Consider the following 18,453-nt stretch of genomic DNA (forward strand, 5'->3'; position numbering starts at 1 on the left):
CATATGCATATATTCTTAGAATACTATCTAATCACACAGTGAGTCCAATGAAGGTATAATATAGCAAATATTTTTTAATCATAGTACAATCTGACAAGGAGAAAACGATTATTCCTTGAAAAAAATATGTAAGTCAAAGAACAGAAGAGGAAAAGCGCAAGTATGTATTATGCTTGTTCTTGCATGTCACTGAAAATATTCATTTCTCCCTTGTCTACCTCTTCCTTCTTTTTTCCTAACCTAATTCATCTGGGTATAGCTTCGCTCTGTTTCCTTATCGTCCCATAGAGCTACTGAGAGTTGAAATCAGGGGGACAGAGAGGACAGGAAAGGGCAGTAGTTGAGAAAAGTACAACCATCAGCGATTGCCTTTATTCACTCTCTGGCATTTATTCTGTATCCGAGGCTGTTTTCTCTCCAGTGTTAATAACTTAGTGGCCTCTGCAAGGTAGTTTGGGGTCCTTTCATGTAAAAGAGGTAAATAAGAATTATTTTCCTAGTAGAAAATTATTTTACTCTACAGTTTTTTGGTATTTGCATTTATTTATTTATATACTTATTTTGTGTTTGGGCCATGTGTCCAATGAAGCTCAAGGATTACTCCTGGTTCTGTGTTTAAGGATCTCTTTTTGGCAGGTTCAGGATAGACAATATGCTAAAATTCGCTCCGCAGGAGTTCCCTTAGATTGCTTCTCACTAACATGCATGCATACTGTGTTTACACACAATCCAGCATAAAAGACAGGAGAGTAGATTCAGCTTATGACAGCCTGAGTTCATATTCTGGCTCTATCACTCACTATCCATGACTTTGAGAAAATGTCAGTGTGGCTAAAATATGAGCAGTACCTAAAGAGTTATAATCATGTTCCATGTGTGAAACATTTTTAAAAACATAAATAGGAGGTGTTTCACAAATACTTAATGATAAAATAATAACTCTACATGCTTCTTGAAGAAAAAATGGTAATAAATGAAGTGCAGGGAGAGCGAAGGTCATTTCTTAATAAGTAAAGTAAAGTAAAGTAAAGGCCCTCCCGTTGATCATCGATTTGCTCGAGCGGGCCCAGTAACGTCTCCATTGGAGACTTTGTTGTTACTGTGTCTGGCATATCGAATACTCTCGGCAGCTTGCCGGGCTCTCCGAGAGGGGTGGAGGAATTGAACTCGGGTCGGCCATGTTGGCCGCTTGTAAGGCGAACGCCCTACCGCTGTGCTATCGCTCCAGCCCTGGAGCGATAGCACAGCGGCAGGGCGTCTGCCTTGCACGCAGCCAACATGGCCGACCAGAGTTCGATTTCTTAATAATCAAGGAATATATACAGAGGGACTGGAGCAATAGCACAGCGGGGTAGGGAGTTTGCCTTACATGCAGCCGACCCGGGTTCAACTCCCAGCATCCCATATGTTCCCTGAGCACTGCCAGGAGTAATTCCTGAGTGAAAAGATTCTGGACTGCAAAGCCAAGATATATAAATAAATAAATAAATAAATAAATAAATAAAAAGGAATATATACAGGAAATATATACAGGAATATACAGATTAGCCAAGTGGCACAAATGATGGCCAACTTCAATTGTGAGAGTGGAAAGGTCGGACTGCAGCTGAATCTCACGAAGAAAATGTTCATGAAAAACGGACTCGTTCCTGACATTCCGTTTGCTCTCAATGGAACGAACATCTCACTATGAAGAAGTTATGTGTATCTAGGTCGAGAACTCAATATGAAGAACGACCTGGCACCTGAGCTGCACAGAAGGAAGAGAGTGGCTTGGAACGCCTTCAAGAGTGTTGAAGAAATAGCTAAGAGGACGAAGAACCTATGGCTCCGGGCACATCTCTTCGAATCCACTGTTCTCCCTGCACTAACATATGCCTCAGAGACCTAGGCCCTATGAAAAAAGGATGAGAACGCTATTCAGGTCTCCCAAAGAGGAATCGAAAGAGCTATGCTTGGAGTATCACGCTTCAAACAAGTGAAAGAAGGAATCTGGAGCTCCGACCTCTGTCGACAATCAAGAATCAGGGATGCTGCCTTGTTTGCCAAGGTGTCAAAAATCAGATGGGCTGGACACATAATGGATTTGAAGACGACTGCTGGACTAGAGCTGTTACCGACTGGATTCCATGGGACCTCAAAAGGATGCATGGCTGCCCACCTGTGAGATGGACAGACTTCTTCGTCAAGACCCTGAACAAACGGTTTGAGGCTCTTTGTGTTCCTGGAGCGAGCAGACACCATTGGGCTACACTAGCATGCGACAGGGACGAATGGAGGCATTACTGGAGCCCGCTCAAGCTAATCAATGAATAACGGGATGTCAAGTGATCAAGTGATATACAAGAAGAAATTACACCCTAAACATAAACGCGCCCAATGAAGGACCAGAGAAATACTTAAAGCAACTGCTAATACACTTCAAGGAGGACATTGGCAGCAACATAATAGTTAGAGATTTCGACACCGCCTTGTCATCTCTTGATAGATCAATGAGACTAAAACTCAGCAAGGAAATACTGGTTTTGAAGGAAGAAATGGTAGAAAGAGGACTAGTCAATATGCACAGGGCTTTCCATCCCCCAAAGCCAAATACATTTTTCTCCATATAGGACATTGTCCAATTTAGACCACATGCTGGGTCATAGAACATACTTCCATAAATCAAAAAGAAATTGTATCAACTATCTTTTCAGATCATGATACACTGAAAATAGAAATGGAGAAGCAAAATAAAACACTTGGAAATTAAACAGCTCACTACTGAAAAACCAGCGGGTTATGGAGGAAGTCAAAGGAAAAATCAAAAGATTCCTGGAAACAAATGAGAACGAGGACACAAACTATACAGCAAAAGCAGTGTTAAGAAAGTTTATAGCAAAGCAAGAATACATCAGGAAGGAAGAAAGGGTCTAAATAATTAACCAGACTTCACAGCTTAAGATCTTAGAAAATGACAAACAAAAGGAGCCCAAACCAGGCAGGAGGAAAGAAATAATAAAACGTAGCGCAGAAAATAATGAACTGGAATTCAAAAAAAATAAAAATCCAAAAGATCAATAAAACCAAGAGCTGGTTCTTGGAAAAAATAAACAAGATAGATCAACAAATAGCAAGACCCATCAAGAGAAAGACAGAGAGAGAGAGAGAGAGAAGCCTAAAAAACCAAGTCAGAAACAAAGGATACTACAACAGAAACAACAGTAATTCAAAAGATCATCAGACGTTACTTTGAGAATTTGTATGCCACAAACAAGAGAACCTAGAATAAATGGACAAATTCTTGGATTTTTATAATCCCCCAAGGCTGAATCAAGAAGATTTAGAATAGCTAAACAGCCCTATCACTAGCGAGGAAATTGAAAGTTTATAGCAAAGCAAGTTTATAGCAAAAACTTTTCAAAAGTCTCCCCCCATAAAAAGCTCAGGCCCAGATTGATTCACTAGTGAATTCTTCCAAACCTTTAAAGAGGACCTACTGCCAATCTTTTTCAAGCTTTTCCAGGAAATTAAAAAAAAAAAAAAAACAGAAAGACTTCCAAGCAGTTTCTATGAGGCAAATATCACTTTGATAAATACAAACAGACAGACACCAAAATTAAAAAGAAAAAAGAGAGAGAGAGAGAACTATAGGCCATATCCCTGATGAACACAGATACAAAGATTCTCAACAAAATACTAGCAAATAGACTCCAATGACTCATCAAAACATACACCATGATATCATACACCTAGGGATGCAAAGATGGTTTAACATTTGCAAGTCAATCAACATAATACATCATATCAATAAAAAAATAAAAACCATATGGGCTGGAGCAATAGCATAGCGGTAGGGCGTTCGCCTTACAAGCGGCCAACATGGCCGACCCGAGTTCGATTCCTCCGCCCCTCTCGGAGAGCCCGGCAAGCTACCGAGAGTATTCGATATGCCAGACACAGTAACAACAAAGTCTCCAATGGAGACGTTACTGGGCCCGCTCGAGCAAATCGACGATCAACGGGAGGGCCTTTACCTTTACCTTATGATCATACTAATATATTCAGATAAAGCATTTGACAAAACCCAGCACCCATTCACGATAAAAACTCTCAACAATATGGGAGTTGAAATAACTTTGCTCAATAGTCAAAGCCAACTACCACAAGCCCACAGCAAACATAAGCCTCAACAGAGAAAAATGAAAAGCCTTCTCTCTAAGATCAGACACAAGACAAGGTTGCCTACTCTTGCCACTTCCACTCAATGTAGAGCTGGAAATACTTGCCATAGTAGTTAGAAAAGATATCAAGGGCATCAAATAGGAAAGGAAGATGTCAAGCTCTCACTATTTGGAGATGACATGATAGTATACTTAGGCAAAAAACTCCTAGAAGTAATAGATTTGTATAGTAGAGTGGGAGGTTACAAAATCAATACCCAAAAATCCATGGCTTTCCTATACGGAGATAATGAAACTTAAAACTTAAGTTCATTTTAGTTTTCCTTGCTGATTAGACAGAAATATTCCCATCAGCTATTTTTTTTTGGTTTGTATTATATTATTTGGGGGCCAAATACAGCAGTGCTTGGGGGCTTACTCCTGGCTCTGCATGCAGGTATCACTGCGACAATGCTTGAGGGACCAAGTGTGGTGCGGGGGATCAAACCCGGGTGGGCTGTGTGCAAGGCATGTTCTTTATCTGCTGTATGAACTCTCTCTCCTACCCCTATTTCCATCATCTTGAGCTTAAATATTGTTATTCCATCTTAACAAATAAAAATCAGATACTTTTATTTCAGTAAAAGCACAATTCAAAAGGCAATTCTTAATTCCTTAAAATTTAGAGTCTGAGAGATGGAGAAATGGGCTAAGCCCATGATTTGCATTTAAGAGGACCAGGTTTGATGCCAGAGACCATATGGTCCCAGGAACTAACTCCATAAAAAAAATACTTGGCCCAAACGCTGTATTCCTCCACCTCTTTGCTGAGGATCCATGGAACCCAGGTCTCATGCATGTATGTCATGCACTTTACCACTGAGGCACTGTTCCTGATAGGATTTTAAAGTATCTCTGAGACCTTCATTATTCTCAGGGTTGTGCATCTGAGAAGAGACCTGAAAGTGACCAGGTCACCTTTTCTGCTTGGAAAACTTGATAGATAATGACAACTCTAAAATCCTTTCTGTTTTCCTTTACAATCTCTTCATTGTATTCTACTTGGAGTTGGACCATCGACCTGGACTTGATTTTGCCTCCAAAATTTACCGAGTCTTTAAATGAGAGTTAAATGTATGTGATTGATTCATTAACAAATCCTATGGTTATTGAGTCTCAGGGTCACTCAACATACGTGTATGGTCATATGTTTACACCTCCTTGGAAGATGTCTGCTTAAAGGCTTCTCTGGATATGACTGACATCAAGGCAATTACCATTCCCGATGGAAATTCTTCAAAGAGAAAGCGTTCAACTTGGTTTCTGAATGTATAACCAATTCATCAAGGCTGTGCCGGCACCTCATTAGCACTCAACCCAGAAGATTTGCTTGTAACTATGAAATAAGAAATAGAAAATTTTCAAAACTATTTTCCCAGGAATGCAAAAGCAACTACTCCTTTTCTTATTTAGGCTTGCAAAGTCAAAGAAAGATCCTTTTATTTTCAAAAGTCACTCGGTATATGATTTTCATCCTCGCACTCCTCAGATCTGAGTGAGCAGGAATGTCTAACGGGTTTGAGGAAGACCTGGAAAGCTCGATTCGGCTTCCCGCAGAGAAGGTCAGCCGTGAGCCAGAACCTTGGGCACCTACCAGGACATCCTGCCCTACAGTCAGGATCGAAGTGTAGGCGTCCAGGTACACGCGGCTGCAGCGTCTTACAATTTCCAGGCCCTTGACTGTGATGTCCTTGGCATCTCCCAGGCCCAATCCGATCAAGTAAAGCATTTCAACAGTCCGGGGGAAGAGGGAGACTGCAAGACGGAGTGAAAAAGAAAAACATGGCTCAGCTACAGCTAAAGAACTCTGCTATTTTAGAACATCTAAAATCTCGGGATAAACACGAAAATAAAGACCAAAATTGCACGAGGATGTTATGCCCCAGGGGCTGAGGACTGGGGACTGAGGTTATTATTTCAAGTTTAAGCATGAATTAGAGTAAATGGTGGTGTGGTTTCTTTTTCTCCAAGAGCCCCTTCACGCCTTTTGTCTGGTTAAACTAACCTAGAGCAGACGATCCTTTCCTCCCCAGTTCCCTAACTACCACCTTTCCGGAGAACTTGCTCAATGGTGACGGGCTCACAAGATCCACGCCGTGGGATTCACCTACGGTGCCGCAAAACGCGGACGCCTTTGCAACACTTTACGACTAGCGGGCGGCGCGGGGACCAGGGGGTGGAGCCAAATCCGGGTTTGAAAGGCAGCAGCCCGCCGGCTACTGTGGCTGGGAAATGACCCTTCACTCTTTAAGGGAAGTTCATCCGGTTCTCCCAGCATGGCTTCTGGGACAGAGCGAGGCCGACTCATCATTCCCCTCGCTAAAGATTTAAAACTTCCCACAACTAGGTGAGCGCGGGAGCTCCTTGCCCGGGCGAAGACAGACGGTATTGGATCTGGGAGTTTGGGAAGTTCCGGGTGGAGGCCACGCCCCCAGTGGGCGGAGCCAATCTTGGTATTGGGCTGGGGAGTTCCGGGTGGAGGCCCCGCCCTCTGTGGGCGGAGCCAGTGGTGCTTGCTCGGGGAGAGTATGGGGCGTTCCGGGTGGAGGCCCCGCCCTCGGTGGGCGGAGCCAGTGGTGCTTGCTCGGGGAGAGTATGGGGCGTTCCGGGTGACGGCCACGCCCCAGAGGGCGGGGCGGAGCGTTGGGGCGGGGCTTACTCTGAATTCCCCGGGGTGCTCCGAGTGCACGCTTTCCCCTCCTCGCCTTTTCAACCTTAGTTGAACCAGTGATTTCCCCTTGAGGTGTCAGCTAGGCAAGCTCCGGGGTGAGACTGGTTCTCTTTCCAACGCGATCGCCCCCAGTTCCGCTTTTCGGAGTGAGCCTTGAGTCTCCTTCAATGCCGGGTAGCCCAGACCCCTCTATACTACTTTAAGTGACCTTTAAGTATTTCTCAGGAGGTTTTCAGGGATTTTCCAACACCCCCTAATCGCGTCTACGGGGAATAATTATAAAGTGGTTGGTTAAAAGAAGTTTCGCTGTCGGAGGGGTTGGTTTGAACTGAAAATGCTTTTCTCTTCCTAAGGGCGTGACTGCATCGAATTTACAAAGACAGGTTCCATTGCTAATCTTAGTGGACAGTGTTTATTTTTCAGAATTTTCCCGGTACTTCTACAGTGCCTTGTATCTTTTAGCCCAGTTCTGTTTCATTAAGTTTTCGCTTCATGTTTTCTTCCCGAATTTCAGCCACACTTTGATTTTCTGTCTGTCCATTCTCAAGACAGCAAATATCAACTCAAAATGAATCCTATTTGTGTAAATGGATTTACACAAAAACCTAAAGCTGTAAAATACCTAGTAGAAAGTGGACAAAAACGTTGTTTAGGGGAAGATTTACCAAGCACAACACCAAAAGACCTGATGAGGAAGGAAAGATATTACATTAAGGTTGAAGTAAAAACGTGGGAGCATGGGAGAGAAATTGTAAGCTACATGTTGGGTGAAAATGTTTGCAAAGCATCTATACAATAAAGGATTTATGTCAAAAACAGAAAGATCTTTTAGAGAACCCAAGAACTGAGTGCTGGCTTTTCTGGCAGGATGAATTACTGGGTCCAATCCCTGCTGGACAGGGAACACCACTGGGAGCAACTCTCACCGCCCCCCAAAAAGAAAGTAAAAAAAAAAAGATGCTGACCATTAGAAAATAACAACTAAAACCACTATGAGACCACTGCACATCTATTAGAATGGCCAAAATTAAGAACAGAACCTGAATATTCACTCTCATAAAGTCAGGTAGCCCTGTAGCACTTTCCTCCCATTATTCATAGATTTGCTCAAGCGGGCATCAGTAAGGTCTCCATTGTGAGACTTGTTACTGTTTTGGGCATATCCGATACATCACAGGTAGCTTGCCAGGCTCTGCTGTATGGGTGGGATACTCTTGGTAGCTTACCGGGCTCTCTAGTATTTTATTCATTTAAATTTCAGCCTCCCATTCAGACCTTTCCTCCAGCTTCCTTTAATTTACTTTCTACTGGAAATTGTCGAAGTAAGTCAGAGATACATAAATTCTGTTAGCTAAAGCAGAGTCTCTTATTCCTTTTCAACTTATGTTTTTCTTCTCTGTGATCTTTGGAAGGCACTCCTGTCCATGCAGTCTTCCCCAACCAGATACATGGAGGTCACCCCACTTTCAATCTGGAGTACCAGTTCCTTTTTCTCAGTAGAAACCATCCCTACTACCACACTCTTGCTTCAGGCCCTCAGTACATCTCTTCTCTAGGTCATCACCTCCCTCCCTCACGGTCATTCTCTCGGGGACCAGGGAGGAACAGACTACAATAAAATCAAATTTACTGGGCTCCTCACCCCTTCACCCATTATTTTACTTACTTTCTGAAAATCCTTTTGCATCCAAAAGAAAGTCCAGATTCCTTAATATCTCCCCCAAGAGATGTGACCTCTCCAGCCTCCTCTATCTCCAGCCTATCCCTGTACATTTTATCACAGTGCTCTGTTCTGTGCCTACATTTGCTGCTGGTGTCTCTTTAGAGACCTTTAGTTAGGCTCTAACTTCAGCATGGAATGTCTTCAATTCTCCTGCCTCCATCATTGCTACTTATTTTTAAATCTAATATGAGGAAGCCTTCCCAAAGATCCAGAAGCCAAGATCAGTAACTCCTTTCTGTTCCAAATATGCGCTATACCTATTCTTATCAGTCCTCTTAAAAGTGTGTTCTAATTGTCCATCTGTAAGTCTTTATCACACCATCAATTTCATGAGCTGAAATAGCCTATCTTACTGATATTATCCCTAGAGCGTGTTCATGTCATGTCTCTCACATTGTAGACATAAAGAATACTTCCTTTGAATTGTCAAATTTTCTATTTTAGCGATAGCACAGTGGTAGGGCGTTCGCCTTACAAGCAGCCAACATGGCCCACCCGAGTTCGATTCCTCTGCCCCTCTCGGAGAGCCTGGCAAGCTACCGAGAGTATCTCACCCGCACGGCAGGGCCTGGCAAGCTCCCCATGACGTATTCGATATGCCAAACACAGTAACAACAAAGTCTCCAATGGAGACGTTACTGGGCCCGCTCGAGCAAATCGACGATCAACGGAAGGGCCTTTACCTTTACCTTTTATGAAATTTAGGAAGTGGTATGTTTTATATTGCTACTAAAGAGTCATTGTGGAATATCAAACAAGCATGCCTTGTTTATGCCACATTAAAGTCATTTATACTGACAAGCTTATGTTATGTATCACATATAGTTCACATGCCCACTGGTCATATTTTATGTTTTTGTTTTCATTTTTTTGAGTAATTTCCTCATTAGATCACAGAGAGAAGAATAGAGATTTTCATAAAGAATAGATAACCCCTAGTAAGTTTTATTTTGTGTCCTTTCAGGAAAGAAATCTATGTTGAAAATGAAGTTATTCTTGGTAGCTAAATAAATTTTTCTTTAAACAAATTTTTGAGTTAGAAGAGTTTGGACCAGAGCCAGTGGTATCCAGAGCTTACTCCTGGCTTTGTGCTCAGCTTGCTTCTGGCAGTGCTTGGGGTACCTTTTGCAATTAGCCATCTCCTCTGTTCTATAGTTAACAATGTTCAGTTGTGTTTCTTTCCTCAAGTATTTGTGAATTTATCTAGCCATCAACCCATCTTTTAATATTTTTATTTTTTACTAAGGTAGTTGCGGTCTACATTGGTTACTTTTTACCTGACCTGTAAACTAAGTAACAGTTAAAAATGGACCTAAGCAAAAGCTATATAAATGGTATGGTGTCTTCACCAATTTAGGAGCAGCTTTGAAACTTTTACTTTGAAACAGTTTCAGAATAGTTTTTAGTCAACAGTGTAGCATTTGATGATAATATAAGCAAGTGTCAGATCACATAATCATGGATATTGTTATGGCAAATATGAAATCTCATATAGTAAAAGAAAAGGAATGATTATAAAGAAAAATAATTCTCAGACTAGAAGATGGACTTAAACCATTTTTGATTTAAAGAATAATAAGGTTAGATAAAGCCTACAGAGTTTTCTGCTTTATATTTGTGCTTTTGGATAAAACAATCCAGATCATCCCTAAGCATGAATATTTATGTCTTTATTGAAAAATATTTGAGTTCTTTTATAACCTTTGTAAGTAATTCATTTTTAGTACCTGCGTCATCAGAAATTCTTATATTTAATCTGAGACTTTCTGACAGTCTTAAGTGTGAATGAGAAGTACAGAAAGTCATAAGAAATTAAAACTGATGGATGGTCTTTTTTCATAAACATATCACATTGTACTTTTATTTTAAACTGATAACCTAATTGACTGACACACTGCATTACATTATAGACAAAGTGTGGTTGTTGTCTAATTTCTAAAAGTCATCCGTCAATTTTCCTGTTTAAGTTCATTGTTTGTCCATAGAAAATGAATTTTTCTTGTAAGTCCATAGAAAAAACATCAGAGCTACTGGGTAAATTCCTTCTGATCTTATTTGGATAGAAAATATTATTTTACTCTGAAGCTAGCCTTTTAACCTACATGCTCCCAGTGGTTCCCTCTTTGTTAGAAGAAATTCTGATTAATATTCATAATGCTTAGAGACTGAATTGATTGATAGTCATTTTATTCTAACACCTCACAAAAGATAGTTTTGCTTTAGGAGAAAACTTTGAAATTAACTTTATCAGGAAAAGGATCACTTTTTCTTTATTCAGTAATCTTATCTGTGTACAGTTTTCTTTTATATACTGTCATTATGTAAAATGCATAATAAAAACTCTCACACCCAGAGCTATTTTCTGTGGAAAACAGGGGAATCTTTTACTGACCCCCATCTAGTGGATTGAGAGAGTAACCTTGCATATATGAGTGTATGAAAGTCACCCAGAGCCCTTTGTTTTTGTATAAAGGATGTTGTGGGGTGGGGTGGGGATTAACATTTTTTTGTTTCTAACCCATTTTTTTAATACTTGACAGTTCCTTCTTTAAAGTCTTTTGCTAAAAGGGATATCAGAAGGGATATATAGCTTAACTATTTCTGTAAATATAAACTAGTAAATATAAATTAGTAAAAAATTGGTAATATATATTTTATGTTTTATGTTTCTTGTTTTTTTCAACCTTTTGATTCATGCCATACTACCTGCTGGAATAATACTTTATAAGAGTGTTCTTCACTACATGCTGAGGTTATCACCACCTTGATCCCATCTGCTTTGTATCCTTTCTGGTTAACTTGTCTAAACTTTCACTTCTCCCATTGTTCAGTGTTGTTGCCTACACTGTAATATTCCTTCCCTGTTTTATCACATAGGAATCTTATCCTTTAAATTCTAGTTTAGAAGCCCCTTATATGTGGAATCTTCCCACTTTACCTAAGCTGCAGTTTCTTCCTTCATATGATTTCCTTTAATATTTTGTTACTATTTTGTGTTCTCTCTCTAGTTAGACCTAGGATTTTATGGACAAGGGCACTGTTTTATTCAAAAGCTCCCTCACATATGTTGCTGCTTGCTCATAATAGATGTGAAATGAGTATTTTAAAACATCTTGGCAAAAGCACTACTTAAGAAGAGCACTCAAGGAAAGTCTTGCTTAATGGAACCAAAAGGTCAGAGGCTGGAAGGTAATTAAGTAAACTGTAGCAGTGATTTATTCATCAGAACACAATGAGTCTTGAGTGTCTTCAATAGAAAACTAAGTTGAAATATGTTGATTGCATCAATCAGTATGGATGGCCATGTACATAATTAAGTGGAGTGGGAATAGGAATTCATTAAAGCCTGACATTGACCAGGACCAGAACTTACTTTGTTTAAAAAATTTATGTCAAATGTCCAGAAATTAAAATAATGTAAATCTAAACCAACAGTACTCTTGATTCAGTTTAATAATGTTTAAAACCGGAAAGAAAGTGTCTGTCCAGGGCTATCATAACATTTGAGTACTGCAAACATAAAACTTCATTTTGTGGTAAAATTTCAAAAAACAATGAGCTCTAGATTTTCTTTTACTAATAACAGCTATGTACAGGAATCCACAGACATAAAGAATTGAGATTATTACAAATTTCTGTTTCTTCAAATCATTTGAATATTTTTACACCCTTCTCCCCCTGCCCCCCAAAAAGTGTCCTGAGAGCTGGATTTATTATATTTGGAGGGTCATATTTTTGACAGAATTTTGCAGTTTAGGAATGTTTATTACATGGAGAAATTTAGCTTAATTATTTTGACAACTACTTTGAAGTTCTCACATGCCTAATTGACTTTAATAGTAGCTGATTTGGTACAACAAATATTTGCATATCTGTATGTCATGTATAAGGGTATGTGTCCTATATTCTCTGGGGTAAAGAGAAGTATAAGCTATTATCCAACTCTCCAAAAATGGGTACTCAAGGGCTGGGGATATGGCTTAGTAGTAAGGTAAAGGCTTTGCGTACATGAGACCTGGGTTTGATCCCTGGAACTGCAAAAGATAAATAGATGACAAGTATATAAATAGAGATATAATGAAGTGTACAAAACAGTATAAATAGGTGTAGTCCTTAAGAATAATACAATATGACATACAGTAAATGATACTATAATAATATTTTCTCTCTACTACAATGTACAAGCCATAGAGTGGAATACTGGGGAAGAAGAGAATAATCAAACTGGATACTACTATAATAGCATGGTCTAATTCTGTTCTTTTTATAATGTCTAGGTACCACACGGAAATACTTTCTGGATGCTTGACTAGTCAACAGATAACCCAAATTTATTTATGTCATGATTTGAGGAAACTGTATTGGTAGGATATTCTCCAAGAAACCCAACTTGTGGCAGATGAGACAGCACAGCCGATGGACTTCAATCTTATAAACATAACTGGATTTTTCAGGTTATGAGGTATACCTGTATCTTAACATCATTTTCACAGTAACTACATATACTGGTTTCTGATAAACAAAGGTTGGCTGCTGTTTTATCAACTTTACTATGGCTTTCAGGAGCAATGTGGGATATGTTTGTAATTTAACTTTCAGATGCCAGCTTGAAGCATACTTAGTAAATCTATGTCCAAATTTCTGTGTAGACTTCCAGACAGTATGTGAACGAGAGGAATTCTTATGAATCTTGTAATTGTAAGTTTCCTTCCTGAACCCTATTTTTTGGACTGAATTTTTCATAGTGACATTTATTTCTGTATAAAGCACACTCGTGGAACCTGAGTCCAGATGTTGTTTCTATATATGTACTGTGTTGTTTGTTCTTGTATCATTTTCAAAGATGAGCAGGTACTTCCTTGTCAGTTAAATCCTTAACCATGTAAGTAGTTTGTCTTTTATTTATAACTTTTACTTTCTTGCCTACCATTGTTGTTGTTGTTGTTTAACGTGGTTATAGGGTTCCTTAATGTTTGTTGAATCTATGTTCTTCTCCTTTGAATCTCTTCTTCCAAATTTGTATATATCCTATTCCATTGTTTCAGCTACTCCTTCCCTGCTAGTTTCTTTCCAGCAGAAACATTTTCATCTTAAAAAATAATTCAGCTAGGCTTTCTCAAATTCTAACCTCCTTTCTAGCTATTTCCTAATGTTTTCACTTTCTTTTACATGCAAACAATTTTGGAAAATAGAAATTTTCCCAAATTTCTCATCCTTGCTATTTTCTTAATCTATTTTGTTGGACTTCTATCCCTATTTTAAGGAAACTGTTCTTGCTGTAGTCTCTAATGATTTGCATATTATTAAACCAAAGGACTTTCTGCTTCTGGATATCTATAGCTATTGACTGTTGGTTAGTCCATTTTTTTTTTGTTTGCTTGACACCAGTTTCTCATAGATTTCTATATGGGTTAATTCTATCTGTTCTTCAGATAGTACTCCTCATATATCAGGATTCCTTTCTTGAACCTATTATTTCCTCACTCTGCAAATTCACTATTGAGACATTTGTTCCATAGATCAAAAATTCCTTTTAAAGTTATGGAATTTTTATTCGAGTGAAAATACTAGCTCACTTTCCTCTCACATGTTCACCTGTATATCTAGAGTAACTCTGTTTCTTTACAATACATGAGTATGTGCAATCACAGAAGAAGTATCCCGCCCACAGGCAGAGCCTGGCAAGTTACTCGTGGCGTATTTGATGTGCCAAAAACAGTAACAATAATGGGTCTTATTCCCCTGAATGAGCCCCCAATATGCCATTGGGCTACACTATCATGCAACAGGGATGATAGAGACGTTATTGGCACCCGCTCGAGCAAATCGATGAACAACAGAATGACAAGTGACAAGTGACCACCTAAACTCAGCTCAGATGTCTCCCTGATGCTCACTTCTCAAATTTCTATTGAATTTAATGCAGTTTCGCCTTATATCTCTCAATGCTAATTTCTTTTTTTTTTTTTGGCCTAACTCCAAGTTAGTTTTCCTCCAGAATTATCTCATCACTTCCTGCTTTATTCGTATCATCTGAGATCTAGTTTGCTCATCACATCACTCCACTTCTTTTTCTTTTCGAAGTCTGTCTCTTTGTGCTTTATTCTCATGTTTGAAATTTTTTTAATTTGTTGAGAGCCAATTCTATCCCTGGCTGCCCCATCAAATATTTTTAAATTGTCAACACTGTATACGTTGAGACATTTTGTGTTCTGTCTCCAGGGTTACTCTCTAACTTTAACTCTTATGTATCCTGTCTATCCTGATTCAAGTTATTCAAGTTTGCTTCAGGTCCCAGAGAGCAAGTCACTGCTCCCCTTTCCATGATTTGTTGATTCACTTCACTGTTTCCTGTTCCGTGCAGTTCTCATACCTCAATCCAGATGTCACTTCCGGCATTATTCATCTTCCTCACCCATCTGGCAGTGCCATCCCTCCTTATTTATGCTTCTTTCTTGACACTGATTGGTTCTCCTGTTATGGTTTCTTTAAGTCTTACCTAGATTGTAAGCTCCTTGGTAGTAAAAATTAGGTATTTTATCTTTTGGTCCTGTAAACTGAATGAATTTTTTATTCAGCAAAATAAATATTTAACAAGATTTTACTGAATAAAAATACAGCTGATGTTTGATTTACTTCGTAAATAATCACTACTCTTCCAATTGTAATGTTTTATAGGTAAAGGTAAAGGCCCTCCCGTTGATCGTCGATTTGCTCGAGCGGGCCCAGTAACGTCTCCATTGGAGACTTTGTTGTTACTGTGTCTGGCATATCGAATACTCTCGGTAGCTTGCCGGGCTCTCCGAGAGGGGCGGAGGAATCGAACTCAGGTCGGCCATGTTGGCCGCTTGTAAGGCGAACGCCCTACCCGCTGTGCTATCGCTCCAGCCCTTTATAATTTATAATTGATTTGTTTGCACTTACAGATTCTGACCCTTATATGAACATCAAAAGCTTAAAGATAGTGCAGGAACACAAGTGACAATAAATATAATAAAATCTTGACAGTGGTATTCTGATACTACGCAGAGTTAGGCTAAAGTTCATAGGTTAAAAGCACAATCCTCACTAAGACTGTGCTCATCTCAGTCTCTCAATCTCTTTCTTTTTTGGTTTTGGACACATGTGACAGTGCTCAAGGCTTGCTTCCTGTCTCTGCACTCAACAATTACTCCTGGTGGTGTTCACGGAACCAAATGGGAATTGAGCCCAGATTGGTTAGTTCTGTGCAAGGCAAATGCCCCACCCGCTGTACTATCACTCTGTGCCTGTTCCCACCCCTGCTCATTTCTGACACCTATAACGTGTGGAAATTCCCAGAGCCATCTTCACTTCTGCTCAAGTGGTTACAAATTTGGCAAGCCCCTATGACTCCTGGTTTGGTTATTCTCAAGAACAACTCACTGAATTCATGAAAACACTATAATTAAGGTCATAGTGTTGTTATAGTAAGAAAGGTCTAAATCAGAACAAGTCAGAAGAAGAAGCACATTGTCTGTGAAATGTGAAATTTCTTTGCCTACTCCCCATAGAGTTATATTGTATTGTCCCCACCAACCATGTCATTAACGTGATAATGTGTGGCATATCACTAACCAGAGAACCCCCTCTAAGTTCATTGCCCATAGTTTTTATTGCGAATTCATTACATACTTGACTGAATCACTGACCAAGCAACTGAACTTAATCTCCATTCTACCACCTACTGCTTAGAGATATGGCTGATAATGTGGTGCAAAGTTTTATAATCATATGATTGGTCTTTTTGGCATGTCCAACCTCATCTTAAGCCTTCTGAGCATAAGCTCTACTTCCCTGGTACACCAAAAAAAAAAAAAGAAGAAGAAGAAGAAAGAAAGAAAGAAAGAAAGAAAGAAAGAAAGAAAGAAAGAAAGAAAGGTAAAACCTGGGATCCCACTATAGATAACATTTTTATCACTGGGGAAATTACAAGATAATAAAAGCTGTCCCACAAGGTCCCGGGACAAAGTCCAATTAAATTCTCTGTACAACAATCAGGAGCTGCCTAAAAACAGTCATGATCACCAAAAGCAGAGCTTGTGCACAACAGCTTATGTGATAGACCAGAAATTTTGTACATTGTCTGTTTTAATCATACCAATATAAGGCCAACTTCCAATGGAAATGAAAACAGGATATCAAAAAGATAATTTCACTGAAGAATTCCACATACTAGCAAAGAAATTGGAATGACGTAAGTCCATCAATGAACAAATGGATAAGGAATACTTTTATTCATACTCAACCATAAAAAAGAAGGAAATCCTGCCATTTGAGTCAAAATGAATAGACCATGAGGGCAAAATGACAAGAAAAATAGCTATACAAAAGAAAAATATCACATGGTATCACACATATGTGGAATCTTTAAAAAAAAAGAAAGAGTAAACACAGTAGAAGGGTGACTTTCTGAAGCTGATGAATGGATAAAATAGAAATAAATTGGTAAAAGGTTACAAGCTCTTATTACAAAAGTTTAGTAGCTTCTATGAGATATAAATTTACATGTTCTAAGAGCAGATCTTAAATTTTCTTTTACCGGTCCTTAAAAAGGATAATATAAACTGGCAATAAATTTGCTATTCATGTACAGATTGGAAATCTGAAGGGACTTAGAAACTGAGTTAAAACCTGCATAAATTTACATTTAGCAGTCTATTAGAGATAGTTCATGTTAGAAAAAAACTTTTCTGTATGAGGAAATATTTCTCTGCACAGAGAATTAGTTTTAACAGAAACAGAAGATCCTACAGTGGATAAATAAGCTCTTTCCTTGCATCACCAGTCTGGGTGTGATCCCTGACTCTGCATATGGTCTCGAAGCACCAACAGGATTCATCCCTGATTACAGCTGGATGTGACCCCAAAACAAAAAAAAAATTATGTTTCAGAATGTTTACAAGTGTAAACTTAAGAGCACATAAACAGAATGAAATGTGAACCATCCTGCTTTTCTTTTTTTTTTATTATTATTTTGTAGGTTTTTTGGGTGTCTGTGTCACCCAATCTCCTGCCCCCCACGCCTGGCTGTGCTCACAGGGGCCCATTGGAGGGGGGCGGGGCGGGTTGAGTTTCCCTCCCTGCCCCAATCAGAGCCCAGGCAGCTGAAGACCTCCAGAACCCAGCCACAGGCATGCTTAAGACCACTTTCCACATGCTCAGACGAACCTCACACATGAAGGAACCAGCAGAGGAACCCAGTTGTGCAGGACCCGGGGCTCAGATCTTCAAGGCTGCTTGGGTAGGGACTGGGTCTCCTCCACCCAGATCTCCCATCTTCCAGAACCTAGGCATTACACCCACCAACTGCCCCGACACCGTGTAATCCCATCAACAGCCAACATCCAGAGACTATAAAACCAAGCTCCCAGAAGCACATGCGACCTCTTATAGTCTAGTTCTCCTTCTCAGAGAACCCAGCAAGCTACTGAGAGTATCCTGCCCTCACTGCAGAGCCTGGCAGGCTCCCTGTGGTATATTCGATATGCCAAAACCCAGTAACAATGGTGGGTCTCATTCCCCTAACCCTGAAAGAGCCTCCAGTGTGGCACTTGCAAAAATCTCAGGCCTAGGGCAAATGGAGACGTTACTGGTGCCTGCTTGAAGAAATTGATGAACAACAGGATGACAATGATACAGTGATACAGGTTTTTGGATGTCACAGTTGGCATTTCTCAGGGATCACTCCTGGTGGTGTTCTGGGTACAATATCGGGTGCTGGGAATCAAACCTGGATCAGCTGTGTACAAGGCAGGCACCCTGACTACTCTGCTCTCTCTCCAGCCATCATCCTGCTTTTAAATATAATTACTTAGGAAATTCTAAATCAAGTTCAA

At 39.7% G+C, this 18,453-nt stretch overlaps 1 protein-coding gene across 1 annotated transcript in view; it reads right to left on the reverse strand.

The window, feature by feature from the left end:
* Positions 1-6,252, reverse strand: part of DPH5 (diphthamide biosynthesis 5) — a 44,328-nt gene extending 38,076 nt beyond the window's left edge. Inside the window, exons 1-2 of the mRNA XM_056139129.1 lie at positions 6,208-6,252; positions 5,797-5,957 (exon numbers count right to left, since the gene is read on the reverse strand). Coding sequence (XP_055995104.1) covers positions 5,797-5,931 — 135 coding nt within the window. The 5' untranslated portion in view covers positions 5,932-5,957; positions 6,208-6,252. The remainder of the gene's footprint in view (positions 1-5,796; positions 5,958-6,207) is intronic.
* Between the last annotated feature and the right edge of the window lie 12,201 nt (positions 6,253-18,453).

This window comes from Sorex fumeus, unplaced genomic scaffold (genome assembly GCF_029834395.1).
Source record: "Sorex fumeus unplaced genomic scaffold, SorFum_2.1 ptg000131l, whole genome shotgun sequence".
In the NCBI taxonomy this organism is placed as follows: Eukaryota; Metazoa; Chordata; class Mammalia; order Eulipotyphla; family Soricidae; genus Sorex; species Sorex fumeus.